The sequence below is a fragment of the Planococcus citri genome, chromosome 4 (genome assembly GCF_950023065.1).
Source record: "Planococcus citri chromosome 4, ihPlaCitr1.1, whole genome shotgun sequence".
Taxonomy (NCBI): domain Eukaryota; kingdom Metazoa; phylum Arthropoda; class Insecta; order Hemiptera; family Pseudococcidae; genus Planococcus; species Planococcus citri.
The window spans coordinates 47,406,973-47,422,126 of NC_088680.1; the positions used below are offsets into that span (position 1 = coordinate 47,406,973).

The 15,154-nt window shown below is 32.9% G+C and overlaps 1 protein-coding gene across 2 annotated transcripts in view; it reads left to right on the forward strand.

Annotated features, from left to right (window-relative positions):
* Nucleotides 1–15,154, forward strand: part of CenG1A (Centaurin-gamma-1A) — a 67,604-nt gene that overhangs the window by 40,381 nt on the left and 12,069 nt on the right. For both annotated transcript variants that reach the window (XM_065361852.1, XM_065361853.1), the window contains exons 4-5: nucleotides 1,737–1,871; nucleotides 14,162–14,409. In XM_065361852.1, the coding sequence (XP_065217924.1) occupies nucleotides 1,737–1,871; nucleotides 14,162–14,409 (383 nt within the window). The remainder of the gene's footprint in view (nucleotides 1–1,736; nucleotides 1,872–14,161; nucleotides 14,410–15,154) is intronic.

Consider the following 15,154-nt stretch of genomic DNA (forward strand, 5'->3'; position numbering starts at 1 on the left):
CAAGGAGGATGGCCTATTTTGTTGTCAGAAATTCTGTGCACTTCAAGAGAATAAGTACACTTAAAGTCCTATACTTCTCCTTCATAAGGTCAATTCTGGAGTTTGGTGTACTAGTTTGGTTCCCTCATACTAGAAAATTTATAAAAGAGCTTGAAAAAATTCAAACTAGATTTTTAAAGTACCTATATTTGAGGACTTTTGAATATTATCCTTATGACTTATCACAAAAAGAACTTTTGGAAGGGTTTGAAGTGGATCCATTAGAAAAAAGAAGAGAAACAATTACATTAATGTTTCTGTATGACCTTATCCACTGCAACATAAATGACAGTAACCTTTTGGGAAAAATCAATTTCTGGGCCCCAAAAATCCACTCCAGGCAGAAAAAAATATTCTCCTTAAACAATTACAACACATTTAGGATGAAGGTATCTCCTATGAACAACGTCATGGGTATCTCTGACAATTTCCTCTGTAGGTGTGCAGATGCTGATATTTTTAGTATGGGTAGGTCTGCTTTCAAGCGTGTGGTGGGGGTGGCATGGGAGTAGGAGTGGGGGTGCAGTGGGAGCTGTTTGTGAACCATTTCATATTCTGTATCTTATTCTTTTTAGTTCTCTATGTTTTTTTTTTCTTTTCTTTTTTTAATAAGTATTTCTTCTGTTTGGTGTTATACTTTTTTGCTTACTTCTTACATTCTCTTTTAGATAGGAAGAACTACTTTTATAGATATTACTTTTTTTTTGTTTTTGTTTGTTTTTTTTCTCCTTTTTGCTTTCTTTTGTATGTTTGTATTTCTCAAACTTGTTTCTCTGGAGTAAATCTTAGTCTTATCTCTATAATTATAAATGGTCTCTCCTGTAATTGGCTCTAGCTGTTGGAGAGACCTAAATTGTAAAATAAAATAAAATAAAATAAAAAAAATAATACACACAACAATTTGGAGAAAATTATAATATTAGATGGAAATTTGTATTTTTAGACTGCTTTCTGTACACTTCACATTTTTTTTTTTTTTTTTTTTGAAGAATTAATGTATGAAAAAAATTTAGTTTTATCAGCAATTATCAGAAGATGATAAGATATGAATGTAGTAGAAGTTCGAAACCGATCATCAACTTATTGAATATTTTTTCCTTTGAAAATTAAACCAACTTCATTCATTATTTTCTTTCCATCTGTCGTTTTTCACTACAGGTGAAACCTTTCCAATAAAAATAGGTGAACTTCAAAAGAAAAACTAGGTATTAACAAATAAGAGCGAAGGAAAGAAAACGAGGAAATAACGTGAAAAGTCGAACATAAGAAAGTCAAAGCTGAATGGAACAGGTGGCGTTGATTTAAGGACGAGTGTTCCGCAACAAAATGGGGAAAAAATAATAATACATCAACATATTGTTCGATTTGTAGCAATTTTACGAAATAAAGGAAAAACAATAATGTGCTTTCGACACGAGTATTAGGTATGTGTATGTGTGTGTATACGTTGTATTTGGAAAAAAGCACGTATAACGAGTGAAAAAATTAACGCACACGAGTCTCTTTTAGAATACAGTGCGGAAATGGTGCATTGTAATACAGATGTAGGTACTTTTATGAGCCGCGAGTACATGTTAATTTCTTCTTGTTCGCTTCGTGTACATTCTAATTACCTATTTTAAAATTCGCTGACGCCAGTGTGTCCCTCGCTCGTATCGGATATAGTTATTTTGATTTGCGCGGTTTTTGTTTTGCAGATGCGATTACCGAGACGAATCCTCGAGTTATTGACGACGCCAGAGCTAGAAAATTGGCAACGGATCTGAAACGTTGTACATATTATGAAACTTGCGCCACATATGGGCTGAACGTTGAACGTGTTTTTCAAGATGGTGAGTACATACTCATAGTTTAAAAGTACTTAAATCAGCGATTAGGCATTTTAAGGATTTTTTAAAGCTGCACAACTCGTACAAATCAGATGATTCTTAACGATTATCGATTTTTTTCAAACCTCTTTGCCCCTCCCTCCCTGACTCGTCGAGCAACGTAATTTTTAGTTGGACAAATTTCGTTCTTAGGTATGTAATCATATTTTTTGTGATGGAGGGGGGAGTAAATCACCCAAAAATTTGCTCTTTTCGTAATTATTTTTATCAATCTTTCAAAATTTGATTTTTTTGAACTAGATTTTTAATGAGAAATTGCGGATTTCAGGGGAAAAAATGAAATACCTGAAATTTTGCTGAATTGTCTCGAAAATACATACTATTGAAAATTGATTCACATAGTATAATTCGACTCACTGAACCCAAACATGGCGATGAACTCGAAAAGACTCGGTTTTCTTGGGGTAGAATATGGGTTTTTAATCCTTCAATTAGGTTTCACCTGTTTCTCCCACATTTGCAAAAAATATAATTTTTGTGGACTTCGGAATTAATTTTGAAAATTACAGACGTTTAATTAATAATTATTAAAAAAAAAACAAGTTAGCATTTGTGGTGTGATTGCAAGCCTTTGCTTACAAGTTGAATTTTGCCCCTTCTACGAAAAAATGCCCAAAATCAAGCTAAACAGAGAAAATTTTGTAATTTGAGCCTTGAGGTCACATCTTACATGGTAAGATTGTGATAATGGACTCCGAAATATTTTTCACCACTGCGAAGATTTTGAAAAAATCGAATTAGAGCCTACATTGTTAAATCTCATTAATAAATAACGTGAAATAATTAGTATGGCTAGAAGATCATTGAAACAGAGGAAAATTATTGAAAGTGGATGAGAGTTCGCAAAATTTTAGCAAAAATACTTGAAATATTGAGAAAAATAAATAAGAAAACTGCTTAAAATACTTAACGAAAACTTGATCAAAAATTATCAAAATAAAATGAAGTCTTACCAAAAAAAAAAGACATAAAATATGTATCGTAAAAAATCTTAGGGTTTCCATAAAAACTGCTAAAAATTAACTCAAAGGAATGAAATTTCAGTAAAATTGAGCAAAACCTTGTCACATGAACGCTTGAACAGGGTATCTAACAGCTGGTAAAAGTAGTGAAAATAGTGAAAATACTGTAAATAAATACCCCGATTTCAATTTTTTTTTTGAAAATTTTCCTGTAAAAGTCGATTTTGTTAATTTTTTTTATGTGTATGTGGGAGGGGGGGTGAAGAGCTTTCTGAAAATTTTGTTGAAAAAAAGTAGTGGAAAGTAATGAAAAAGTACGAATCTAGTCAAAAAGGTAGAGAAAAAATGAAAAAATTCAAACTCGCAACAAAACCTTTCAAATCATTGAAAAATAATTTTATTTTTGATGAAATTATAAAATACTTTGTATGCAAATTTTCTCCCAATTTCAATTTTTTGGGAAATTTTTGTGTGAAAAATTCGACGTGAAGAGCTTTTTGAAAACTTGGCTGAAAAAAGGTAGTGAAAAAAGCAGTGAAAAAGTAGTGATTTTTTTCAACTAAAAAAAATCCGTTTGATACCATGATAAAACAATTGAAAATGAGTAATGACCAAAAAATTGCAAAATATTTCAAAAATTGCCAAAGTTGATGAAATATTATGAAAATTTGGTGAAAATCTCTTCCAGTTGCATAAAGTGTCAGAAAAACTGTTGAAATCTCTTTTCAGTTAGGGCTTACCGAAATAATTATCTTGAATTACTTAATGAAAAATCAAATTACCCAACACATTTATCTAATTGAGCGATTTTTTTTCAAAAATTGCAGAAAACTGTTGCAAATTACTAAAACATGGTCACCTTTTTTTTTTTTTTTTTATTTTATATAAAGTTTTATTTTATTAATATTGGGAGCACAACATTGCGGCACACCCCCACCTCCTCAACGTGCCACAAGGCTTTTATGAGGGGCAGGAGTGGCGGGCAGGGAAGGGACTTACAGTTACATATACAGTGAAATAAACACTTTATTAATTAACGGTAATACTAGAAGCTAACATTAGTAAAAAAAAAAAAAAAAAAATTATAATAATAAAGTACTAATAGCATAGAAAGCACAATGTTGTGTATTATTAACAAGTCATATCCGGGAGTTGTGTTTTTTCCCTCCTTTTTCCCTTCTTTTTGGAAGAGAGAGAGAGAGAAGGAAAGGAAAAAACTGGTCATTATCAGGTGGAGTTTTCAGATCATTGATCTTCAAACAGTCAAAATTGGTGGAAGTCACACGGTCCGCGTGTGACTTGTGCGACGATATTGCAATGTAAATACTCAGTAGCGTGTGGTGGGGGGGGGGATGGGTCTGTCAATTGTCACTTAGTACACTTGAAAGGTGATCACACTGCACTTAATACTTGAAAATCATTGTTGAAAATGCTATGGGAAACGATAAGTAGTATACTGAAATTTCATTACTGCCTCACAGAGTCTTTGAAATTGGGGGGTATAAAATTGAATGTGAGCTTGGGGTACTTCATAGTCAAAGAATTCGTTAAATTCTTTTCTGAGGTGCTCTAATCGAGGACACTCGACTAGTAGGTGGAATGGTCACCTGATTGCAACATTCAAGCAAAAACCTTGCAAAAATATTGAGATGTAAAAAAAAATTATTGGAATCAACGAAAAAATTATCGAAAATTATAGAAATGATATCAACTTTTATGAAACGTACCTAGGTACGTGAAATTTGAAAAAATGTAAGGCAGACAATTAGGTAATATGTATGATGAATTGATGATAGCTGAGAATTATCATAAATGGGTAAAATTCAGTAGAATTGCTAAAAAAGTCGTTAAAATTTGTTTAAATGAGATGAAAACTATTGGGCTTTTCAATTTTATACGGATTGCATAACTTCTGGCCAATTTGCCTGCTAGAAAAGTTGATAAAATATCCCAAACTGTGACCAAATTATTCTTGGAAAGCGTCAAAAAAAGTGAAATGTTGATGTATTGACAAATTTTGGAAAGTAATCTGTAATTTATTCATAGAAAATGAGAGTTTGGCAACGTAGCGAAATTTTTGTGGTTCAAGGTGACTGAAACAGAGTACCCTAAAGCGAAGGCAGTTCAAAAAATCGAAAATGTTCAAATTTTCATGATGGGGGGGGGGTCTCAACACGGAACAGAGAAGTAACAAAGAAAGAAGATTTTGATCAAAGTTCAAAAAAAAAATGAAAGTGAAGTGACAAATGCGCAGAGTTGAATATTGGTTTATTTTTTTGATTCGACCCCTCCGAACCCCTTCATGAATGTCTAAAAAAAAAAGATTAAAATCCCAAAACGTGGAGTGATTGTGGCAGGTTGTTTGTGAGATTTATTCAAGGATGCTTAGTTCAAAAATATGCTCATTTTTGAGGCGAGGTCGCTCTCTTTTAATGTTTGAGCCTTAATTTCTAAAAAAATTGAGTCTATTTTCGAATACAATATTTTATTTAAGGAAGCTCCAAATCTACAGTGAACTCGCTCGGTATCGTACATCACAAGTGCGTTATGCGTATGCAAATAAAAGATAATAATTCTAGGAAATAATATCAGTTGAGTAAGTACCTACCTATTTGAAGTGGCCTATTTTACGAGTCCTTTCTCTCTCTTTCTTCGCCTTCTTATCGATATATATTGTCAACAACTCGACAAGTTTCTCGTAAAAAATCTCGCTCATATCGCAGCTGAATACGTAAAGCAAAAAAAGGGCACGAGTTATTAATGAAATTTCCGTACTGTATTGTTTCTAAAAGCACCTGTCGCTTCGTATATGCAGATGTGCATACTGCATACCTACGAGTATACTTGGCTGAGATCGTCGAGGTCGCCATTTGTTGGAATTGGAGAGATGCTCTGTTCGAGATCGAGACTCGAGTAATATAGCGAAACGAGATCTACGGTGTGATTTCTAATCCGGTTGTTTATTTTATTTGGTGTTTATGTTTGAAGCGATAGATGTGCATGGTGCGCTATTTACACTTATATTGTACGTCGTTTTAACCGCGAAGAACGTTTCGTATTTATTTTTTATCGTTGTTTATATTACGTATTTTGACGTCAGATTACGCGAAGTCGAAGGGTCGAAGGGTGGAGCGGGGTCGTGTACGACTGAATAGTGAATATACCGCGAGATGGTGAATCGTGGATCGCGGATCGTGTAATTAAAATATGGTGTTTGTAAATAGCTCAATTTTTTCGGTATGTTTATACGAGTGTTGGTTTATTGGCGCTCACAGTGTGGTTCAATTCAAGATGGTACGAGAAATAGAGAGAGAAAAAAAAGGAGAGTCGTATAGTGTGATTCATGTTCTTTTATCTTGTGTTTGAAGAAGCAGAGGTGACGGTGTAATGAATGATAAAAAGTAACGAGTTCGGTTACAAAGGTGTTCATTTCATATGATGATTTCTTAAAAGTTGAGGAATGAAAATAGATCATTTCCGAGAACAAATTTCCTAGTGAATTTTCACTTTCTATTTCTTGATCAAAGATTCCCAAAATTAGATTATTTTGAATGTCGATATGAGCCAAATTTTGCTTCTTCAGAAATCGTTCATTCAGTGATATTTTATTTATACAGATTAGATTAATTTTTCGACATTGAGTCTGGTGAAAAAATGAGAAAAAATCCTGAAAATTACATTCGTTCGTTCGCGTATGATAATTTTTGGGTATCTTGGGAAAAATGAGACGATGGGATGGTGAAAATTCTTCTGTCAAATTGACTTTGGAATTTAAGAAACATGAAAAAATAATCGACAATTCTCGTGAAATGAATTTCGAACAAATTTTCGAAATGTAGATTTCGTTGAGGCAAACTTTTCAAATTTCTCGATATCGACCGAGAAAGTTGCACTTTTCACCTTATTATTTCGAGGTCAAAAACGTTTCTCGTTTTGTCGAAATCTGCTTTTACTTTGCAATTCAACTTTCACCAAATTTCGAAATTGGATCTACCCCAAAATTGCTCTCTTACCCTATTTCAGTTACAACACGTCTCGTCTAAGTCTCGTTTTCCATTTTTACGTAATTAATATTATATGTACTTCGAAGCGAACTGAACGACAGACATAAATTTCAACGAACGTATACGTCACGAAGCCGCATTTAACGACAATTTTCCAAGTTCAAATAAAATCGTTAATTCAAGTACGAACGTTGGTAATTTTTTATTTACGAGTAAATTTCTCATTAGTGTTTTAACGTGTTGGCGGAGGATACTAAATTACGTATTACAAGACGTACTCGTGGTATTATAACCGAACGAATGTCGATGGACCGATGACCGGTGGTATTGCCGAAGACTGTAAGGCGAGATATTTTTGCATCTTCGAATGTGTATTTTTATACGAGCGCGTGTGTCTAACACGCAAATACTCGTAAGAATATTCTTATGAACTTTCGGATCGATTTTTGGTGAATTTTTTTTTGTCTTTTTATTTCTTTTGAATAATTTTTGAAGAATAAGTCGTGAAAATTGTTATCTGAAACGTGGGTTGGGTTTTATTTTTAAACTTTTTCTGTGCGTACCAAATGGTTCAAGTAGACTGTGGTGGTTTATGGAATGAGTCGATGAAAAGAATGACGAATTTTTTCAAGTGTGTGTGTACTGTGTAGTGAAGGGAATTGGGTACTTATTATGCATTAGGAGAAAGATGTACGTAAACGTATACAGAGTTGTTCGATTCTTACGTACGAAAAGAACTACCTACTTTGTTATGCGTATGTATGTATGTACTATTAGGTATACAGAATATTACAGATTCAGTAAACTACAGTTCACGGTTTGGTAGTTCGTTGCTTCTACGAAAGTAATAATTATGAAAAGTTTTACCAATATACATAATATCAAAGTGTTCTTAAAGTAAAAGAATGAAATACATAACAACGGTAAAATGTACACGCGAGTGAAGTATTTTATTTAAAATTTCGTAATAACAATTAAATAACGTAAAATAAACTCGATTCTAAATATGTAGGTACGGGTAATTAAAATACAATATGGGTACCTAGTTTATTATTTTACGGTAGTTCATTTATACAAGGTGTCCGTCGAAGAGTCTGTTATGTATCAAATTCCAATATAATCGAGAATACTAATAATGTGGACATGGCGTCTATTTTTTGAACAAGGCAAAAGTGAATCAAAAGAACATACACAAATACATCACCAGCCAACATTTTTAGGTGTTCAATTGAATTTTTATTTTTTTTATTAATTATTAAAAAACAAATTTGAATCGATTATGGGAAAAAACAAAATTCCTCCGAATTTACCTGAAAAACTCAAATTTGGTATGTATCTTGTATTTTCAACCCTTGAATTGTTTGAAAATGATTTCGACCCGTTTTGAGCAGTTCTGGAACCTCAAGCGATTTTTGAAAGGTGAAATTTCTACAAAATTTTAGCCAATGAATTTGAAAAGCTGAAATACAACCATATTTTTACAGAGTGTCTAACGGTCATGAAAAAATCATGTATTTTGGTAGGTGGCCATGAAAGTCATGAAAAGTCATGAAATTTGCTCGAAACACACTTGAAAATTTTTTTAAAAGCTCATGTCATAAAATGAAAAAATGAATGAAAAAGTGAAAAATTTGTTTAAAAAATCAGAGAAATGAAAAAACTGAAATACCTACCTACTTGCCTACAAATTAAAAAAAAAATTGCTTGCAGTTTCAAGTTGTTTATTTTTTTGTGGAGGGGGGAGAGGGTATTTTCATGCAGTAAAAATGTGAAAAATGGGTCATGAAAAAGTCATGATTTCTTGTCTGGGAGCTTCGTTAGACACCCTGTTGAATGTTCTGTAGGTAAAAATTTGATCTGAATTTTAAATCAAAATTTTTCAAACATTTGGTTGATTTGATTAAAATTTAAGTAAAATTCTTGGAGCCAATTTTTGATAATTTGATTTACTTACTCAAATTTACAAATTAAAAAAAAGGTCTCCTATTAAAATGGTGAAAGTTTCCCTTGATCCAAATTAGTTCAGAAGTGATCCAAAATGCCCAAAACGTTTTTCCTTAAATGAAAAAATATCAGTTTTCTGTACCCCCTCCCCCACCCTATCTCAGTGAGTCAAAAACTTGATGTTTGATATAGTTTTGGAGGGAATGAACCAGAAGCTTCTAATTGGATACGTTTGTGAAATTTTTTTTAAAAAAAACTACGCGCATTTCATCATTTTTTTAATGAGGTGACCTGGTCAAAAATTTCAAAAATTATCAAAAAAATTTGAAGAGGATACGTGATCGGATTTTTTTCGAATTATCGTAAAGTGATGTTTTTTAGCCAAACTTGAAATTGCAAAAATGCTTTGGTTTCGCTATAATTCTGAAAATGGTCTAGTTTACGGGAGGAGGGGGGGGGGGGATTGCAAAAAATTCTGATTTTTTTCCAAAAATTTCCAAAAAATGTTTTTGTTACAATTTTTTTAAACTGGCGAAGAAATTTTTTTTTGGTCAAAATTTCAAAATATTTATTCCGGTTTTGTCACAATTTATCCAGAATTGAAAAAATGTTCCAGTTTGGCCAAAAACGCAAAAAAAAGGTCCTACATTTTGGCAAAAAGTGTTGTTTTGGCCCCAAATTGTGGAAAATCCTTTTTTCACTAATTTCTTTTCTTCCTTTTCTCAAAGTTTTTATTCTCTTTTTCGTTTTTCTTCTCAATAGAAAAACTTAACTAAGACGCATTTTAACCCTCTCTCCATTTGGCAAATTTCATTTTTTTCCCATTTTACCGACTTTGCCGTGAAACGGAAAAGTAAGGTATTGTATTTGTCATGATGGTTGAGGATTTGGATGGGGGTGGATTTTCTTGACGAATTGAAGTGTGCTGATCACGATAAGACGTATGACGCAAAACGAGAGAAGTTTATATAGATATATATATTTGCTCGCGACCAGACATGTCAACTATGCTTGGCATATATGCAGAAAAGTGAACAAAATTTTAAAATTGGTATAATTTCTGTTCTAAATCACTTATCAAAATTTTATTTACAGATTCAATCTAATATTTAAAAAATCTATGTTTTGAAAAAAGTAATCAGATTTTTAGGCTGAATTTTGAAGAAAATTTTTGAAAATGGAGTCAAAGTAATTTGAATTTTGAGAAAGTTAAGACACCACAAGAAAGCTTAAACAAAATAAAAATTTTTGATGTTTCTAATTTTTCAATGGGCCAATAAAATACTGAAATATTTCGAGTCAAATTTGTTGTCGTGTACACTCAGGATCGATGTATTTGCATACATCTCCACCAGCACATCACATTCTACTCACTACAAATCAACTGTAGACCCTGCGTTCGTCCTCGCGCCTTGATTTCTAAGCCATGCGCCCTCTGGTGGAAGTTTCTGAAAACTCATAGTTGACTTGTATAGTAAAATTAACCCATGACTTGTCAACTATAGTTGACAAGTTGGTCAGTCCACTTGTATAGTAAAATTAACCCGTTCAACAGTTGACAAGTCTGGATACTAATACCTATATATATAGGTATATATATCAATTTATGTATAAATTTGTGTCACGCTGAACTCAAAAACTCCGAACTTTAAGTCGAACCTGATGATGGCAAAATATTGCTTTGATACTGAACTAGAGAAATTTTTAATTTGGTCGAAATCGATTCAGCCGTTCACGAGATATGAACGTTTTAGTGTGTTTCAACGTTATGGATAAGCAGAAATTTGTGTAAACCCTTATATCTCGCAAACGGCTCACCCCTAACAAACAGATGTGGTGGTTAGGGTGTGTAGGTTGCAGATCGGTGCGCCGGAGGTCGGGTGTTCGAATCCCGCGGGAGTCAAGAGGAAAAAATTTTTTGTTGATTTTTTTGTTAATTTTTTTGTTAATTTTATCCGTTCAAAATTTTCTTGCCATAAAAAATCAAAATTTTTCAAAAATTTCTAGTGTAATTTTTGTTTTAACAAAAAACTTCAAGTTTTTGATAATTTTTTTTTTTTGGTGAATTAATAGTAATTTTTAGTAAGTAAATAAAATGATTAGTTATTTTTGGTGAATTACTAGTAATTAAAGTTGTTCAACAATTTTGGTAAATTGCTTGGGTAATTTTTGGTAAATTGGTAAAGTTTGGTAAATTGGTAAAAACCTTTGGCAGTAAATTACTGGGGTAATTAAAATTCGGTAAAAAATTGGTAAATTAGTGAGGAAATGTCTGGTAAATTACTGAGGTGAATGTTGGTAAATTGCTGAGGTAATTCTTGGTAAAATGGAAAAAGTTGGTAAAATTGGTAAATTAGTGGGTAATGTCTGGTAAATTACTGAGGTAAATGTTAGTAAATTGCTGGGGTAATTTTTGGTAAATTCGTGAATTTTGGTAAATTGGTAAATTTTGGTAAATTGGTAAAATTGGTAAATTGGTAAATTTTGTTAAATTGGTAGATTTTGGTAAATTGATAAATTTTGGTAAATCGGTAAATTTGGGTAAATTGGTAAATTTCGGTAAATTGGTAAATTTTGGTAAATTGGTAAGTTTCGGTAAATAGCTAAATTTCGGTTAATTGGTAAATTTTGGTAAATTGGTAAATTTTGGTAAATCCGTAAATTTTGGTAAATTTGTTTATTTTCCTGTATAGCAGAGCAAAGTCGGTTAATCTTGCCTACCGCGCAAGATGTTTTTTTCTTGTTTTTATGTAAAATTGTAAGAATTTTGTTATATGAAAAATTTTCTCTTTGACAATTGTAAACTGGATCTTTCCTCCCTCGAACTAAAATGTTTGAAAAACAAATCCTGCTAATTATCTTGCTTCTGTCTATTGTCCTGTTTGTTCAACACGTTGCGAAAGGACCTCTGGAGATGTTTTCTCACAATATGATGAGTTCAATTTGCATTTCAATGACGGGCTGTGCTGGAATCGAAGAATCTCGTGATTTTTTGTATCCATTTTACCGACTTTGCCGTGAAACGGAAAAGTAAGGTATTGTATTTGTCATGATGGTTGAGGATTTGGGTGGGGGTGGGTTTTCTTGACGTTTTGGAGTGTGCTGATCACGATAAGACATATGGCGCAAAACGAGATAAGTTTATATTTATATATATTTATTTATTTATTTATTTATTTATCAATTTATGTATAAATTTGTGTCACGCTGAACTCAAAAGCTCCGAACTTTAAGTCGAAACTGATGATGGCAAAATATTGCTTTGATACTGAACTAGAGAAATTTTTAATTTGGTCGAAATCGATTCAGCCGTTTACGAGATATGAACGTTTAAGTGTGTTTCAACGTTATGGATAAGCAGAAATTTGTGTAAACCCTTATATCACGCAAACGGCTCACCCCCAACAAACAGATGGGGTGGTTAGGGTGTGTAGGTTGCAGATTGGTGCGCCGGAGGTCGGGTGTTCGAATCCCGCGCGAGTCAAGAGGAGAAAATTTTTTGTTGATTTTTTTGTTAATTTTTTTGTTAATTTTATCCGTCCAAAATTTTTTTGCCATAAAAAATCAAAATTTTTCAAAAATTTCTAGTGTAATTTTTGTTTTAACAAAAAACATTAAGTTTTTGGTAAATAGCCAGTAAATTTTGATAATTTTTTTTTTTTTGGTGAATTAATAGTAATTTTTAGTAAATAAAATGATTAGTTATTTTTGGTGAATTACTCGTAATTAAAGTTGGTCGAAAATTTTGGTAAATTGCTTGGGTAATTTTTGTTTTGGTAAATTAATGGCGTAATTTTTATTGGTAAATTGGTATTCCAATTGGTAAATTTTCGTAAATTGCTGGGGTTATTTTTGGTAAATTGGTAAAGTTTGGTAAATTGGTAAAAACATTTGACAGTAAATTACTGGGGTAATTTTAAAAAATTCGGTAAAAAATTGGTAAATTAGTGAGGAAATGTCTGGTAAATTACTGAGGTGAATGTTGGTAAATTGCTGGGGTAATTTTTGGTAAATTGGAAAATTGGTAAATTAGTGGGTATTGGGTAATGTCTGGTAAATTACTGAGGTAAATGCTGATAAATTGCTGGGGTAATTTTTAGTAAATTCGTAAATGTTGGTAAATTGGTAAATTTTGGTAAATTGGTAAATTTCGGTAAATCAATAAATTTTGGTAAATCGGTAAATTTCGGTAAATTGGTAAATTTCGGTAAATTGGTAAATTTCGGTAAATTGGTAAATTTCGGTAAATTGGTAAATTTTGGTAAATTGGTAAATTTTGGTAAATAGCTAAATTTCGGTAAATTGGTAAATTTCAGTATTTGTTTTGTAAATTACACGCCTCAAATTGTTTATAAAACCAATTGTTTCATTGTTTGTTTATTTTCCTGTATAACAGAGCAAAGTCGGTTAATCTTGCCTACTGCGCAAGATGTTTTTATTTCATAAAAATGATAAAAATCTTGAAGTTATTGTGACAGTAGAATTATCCCAGTGAAAGTGTTTCCTCCAGAAGCGGGCTAGAGGAGGTCCTGAGAGTCTTCGAAGAGGTCTTCCGGTGGCTTCTGGGAAAAAAAGAATCATGGTGGAGGTTAGGTGGAGAATGAGAGCTGTATACTCTTAGGCACTTTCTACGCTTTTTCGGAGCCGGAATTGGGAGTATTTTGATCAAAAATTGAGGAGTTGGAGCTAGAGTTGGAGAAACTTGGCCAACCCTTCTACTGCCAGATCACTTCCAAGTTTTGAAATTACGTGTAATACGATCTATTCAAATTTCCTATGAAAATGTCCCCCTCTCTCTTCTCTGATTAAATTTCAAGCTCTTTTTTAAAGTACCAAGCTTAAATTTTTTTTCTGAAAGGGCTTTTATTTGAAAAAATCTGATTTTATGAAATGAGTACCTGTTCAGAAAATTTAAATTTTTTTACAATATGGTAATGATCTCTGGGTTCCCTAAGGGTTCAATTTTAATCTGAAGTACAACATTCTCTTACTAGCACACCCTGTATGCTTACGAATTTGTGAGTATGTACTTATTGACACTTGATTACATAAATCACTACTCATTAGATAGTTGCCATACCTACTCAGGCTTACGACTAGTCGACTACATATGCAATATATGCATCTAATATGTTCAATAATACGTATATTTCACCTCGATGCACTCGCTAATTTAAATAAGACGAAAAATGGAAAAAATAATGTTTCATTTTTTTGTCCAATTGATACTCCAACGTATTAAAAATGTACGTGTAGGTAGCTCTAGCTAGCTAGTTTACCTACGTATATGAAAATAACCCCCTCGTGTTTGAATTTCTTTCAGCGTGCCAGAAAATCATCCAGCAAAGGTTGACCAGTTCGGTTTACTCGTCGGCATCGGATTCGCGTCCAGCTACCCCCGGTACGCCTAGCACAGCTAGTTCGATGTCGCTGAATCATTTCAATAGTATGAAACATCTCGCGTCGCCTTCGCCGTCGCCGTGTTCTAATTTGATTATACCGACGACGCCGTATGGAGTATATACGTCACCTAATTCACCCAATCATCTGCCGTACTCGATGCCTTGTAAGGTGAGTGTAAAAAGAAGTACATTTTCATTGTGAGGTATTTTAGAAAATTCGAGTTCTCAATCTCATCTTTGAAATTTCTTATGAATGAAGTGGTATGACTCAGTCTTGAAAATTTTTCACTAAAGAAATTGATAACTTGAACCCTTCGCGATCCAACTCGCCTGCGACTTTTCAATTACGCTAAAAACGATTAATCATCGAAGGAGAAAAAAAAACACCGAAGACAGATTATCATAGACAGAGACACTATACGTAATTTATATCGAGACATTGTAGTAAAAGAAAAAAAAATACATAACTTAAACGGATACGTATTACATATACCTTAACAAATTACTAACACTTTAACTTACCATAGCCTAATGAGAATTTGATGAGATAAACGTTTCCGCACGAAAGACCACAACTATGGCAAGTACGCGGATTTTTTTCATCGCGTCTACCCATAAAAAGGGCTCGAATGGTTCGTAGTATACCATACTGTGGTATTCAATTATCGCGCAGTGGCAATAGCGGAAGTTGCACCTTATGTATCCAATCCACGAAGGATTTTCTTCATTAATTTATTGCCAAACAATGGTGGTAGGGAGGTAGTTATATTCCATATGCTGAGATAAGGTTTCATTGTACGAGTACATACTTACGAGAAATAGAAGATTGAAAATAAATATCTACGCCTAGCCTCGTCCCTCGTCGTTGTGGTCGTCTCGAGTACTATACCCGCCGCCGTGTCAGAGTGAAATTG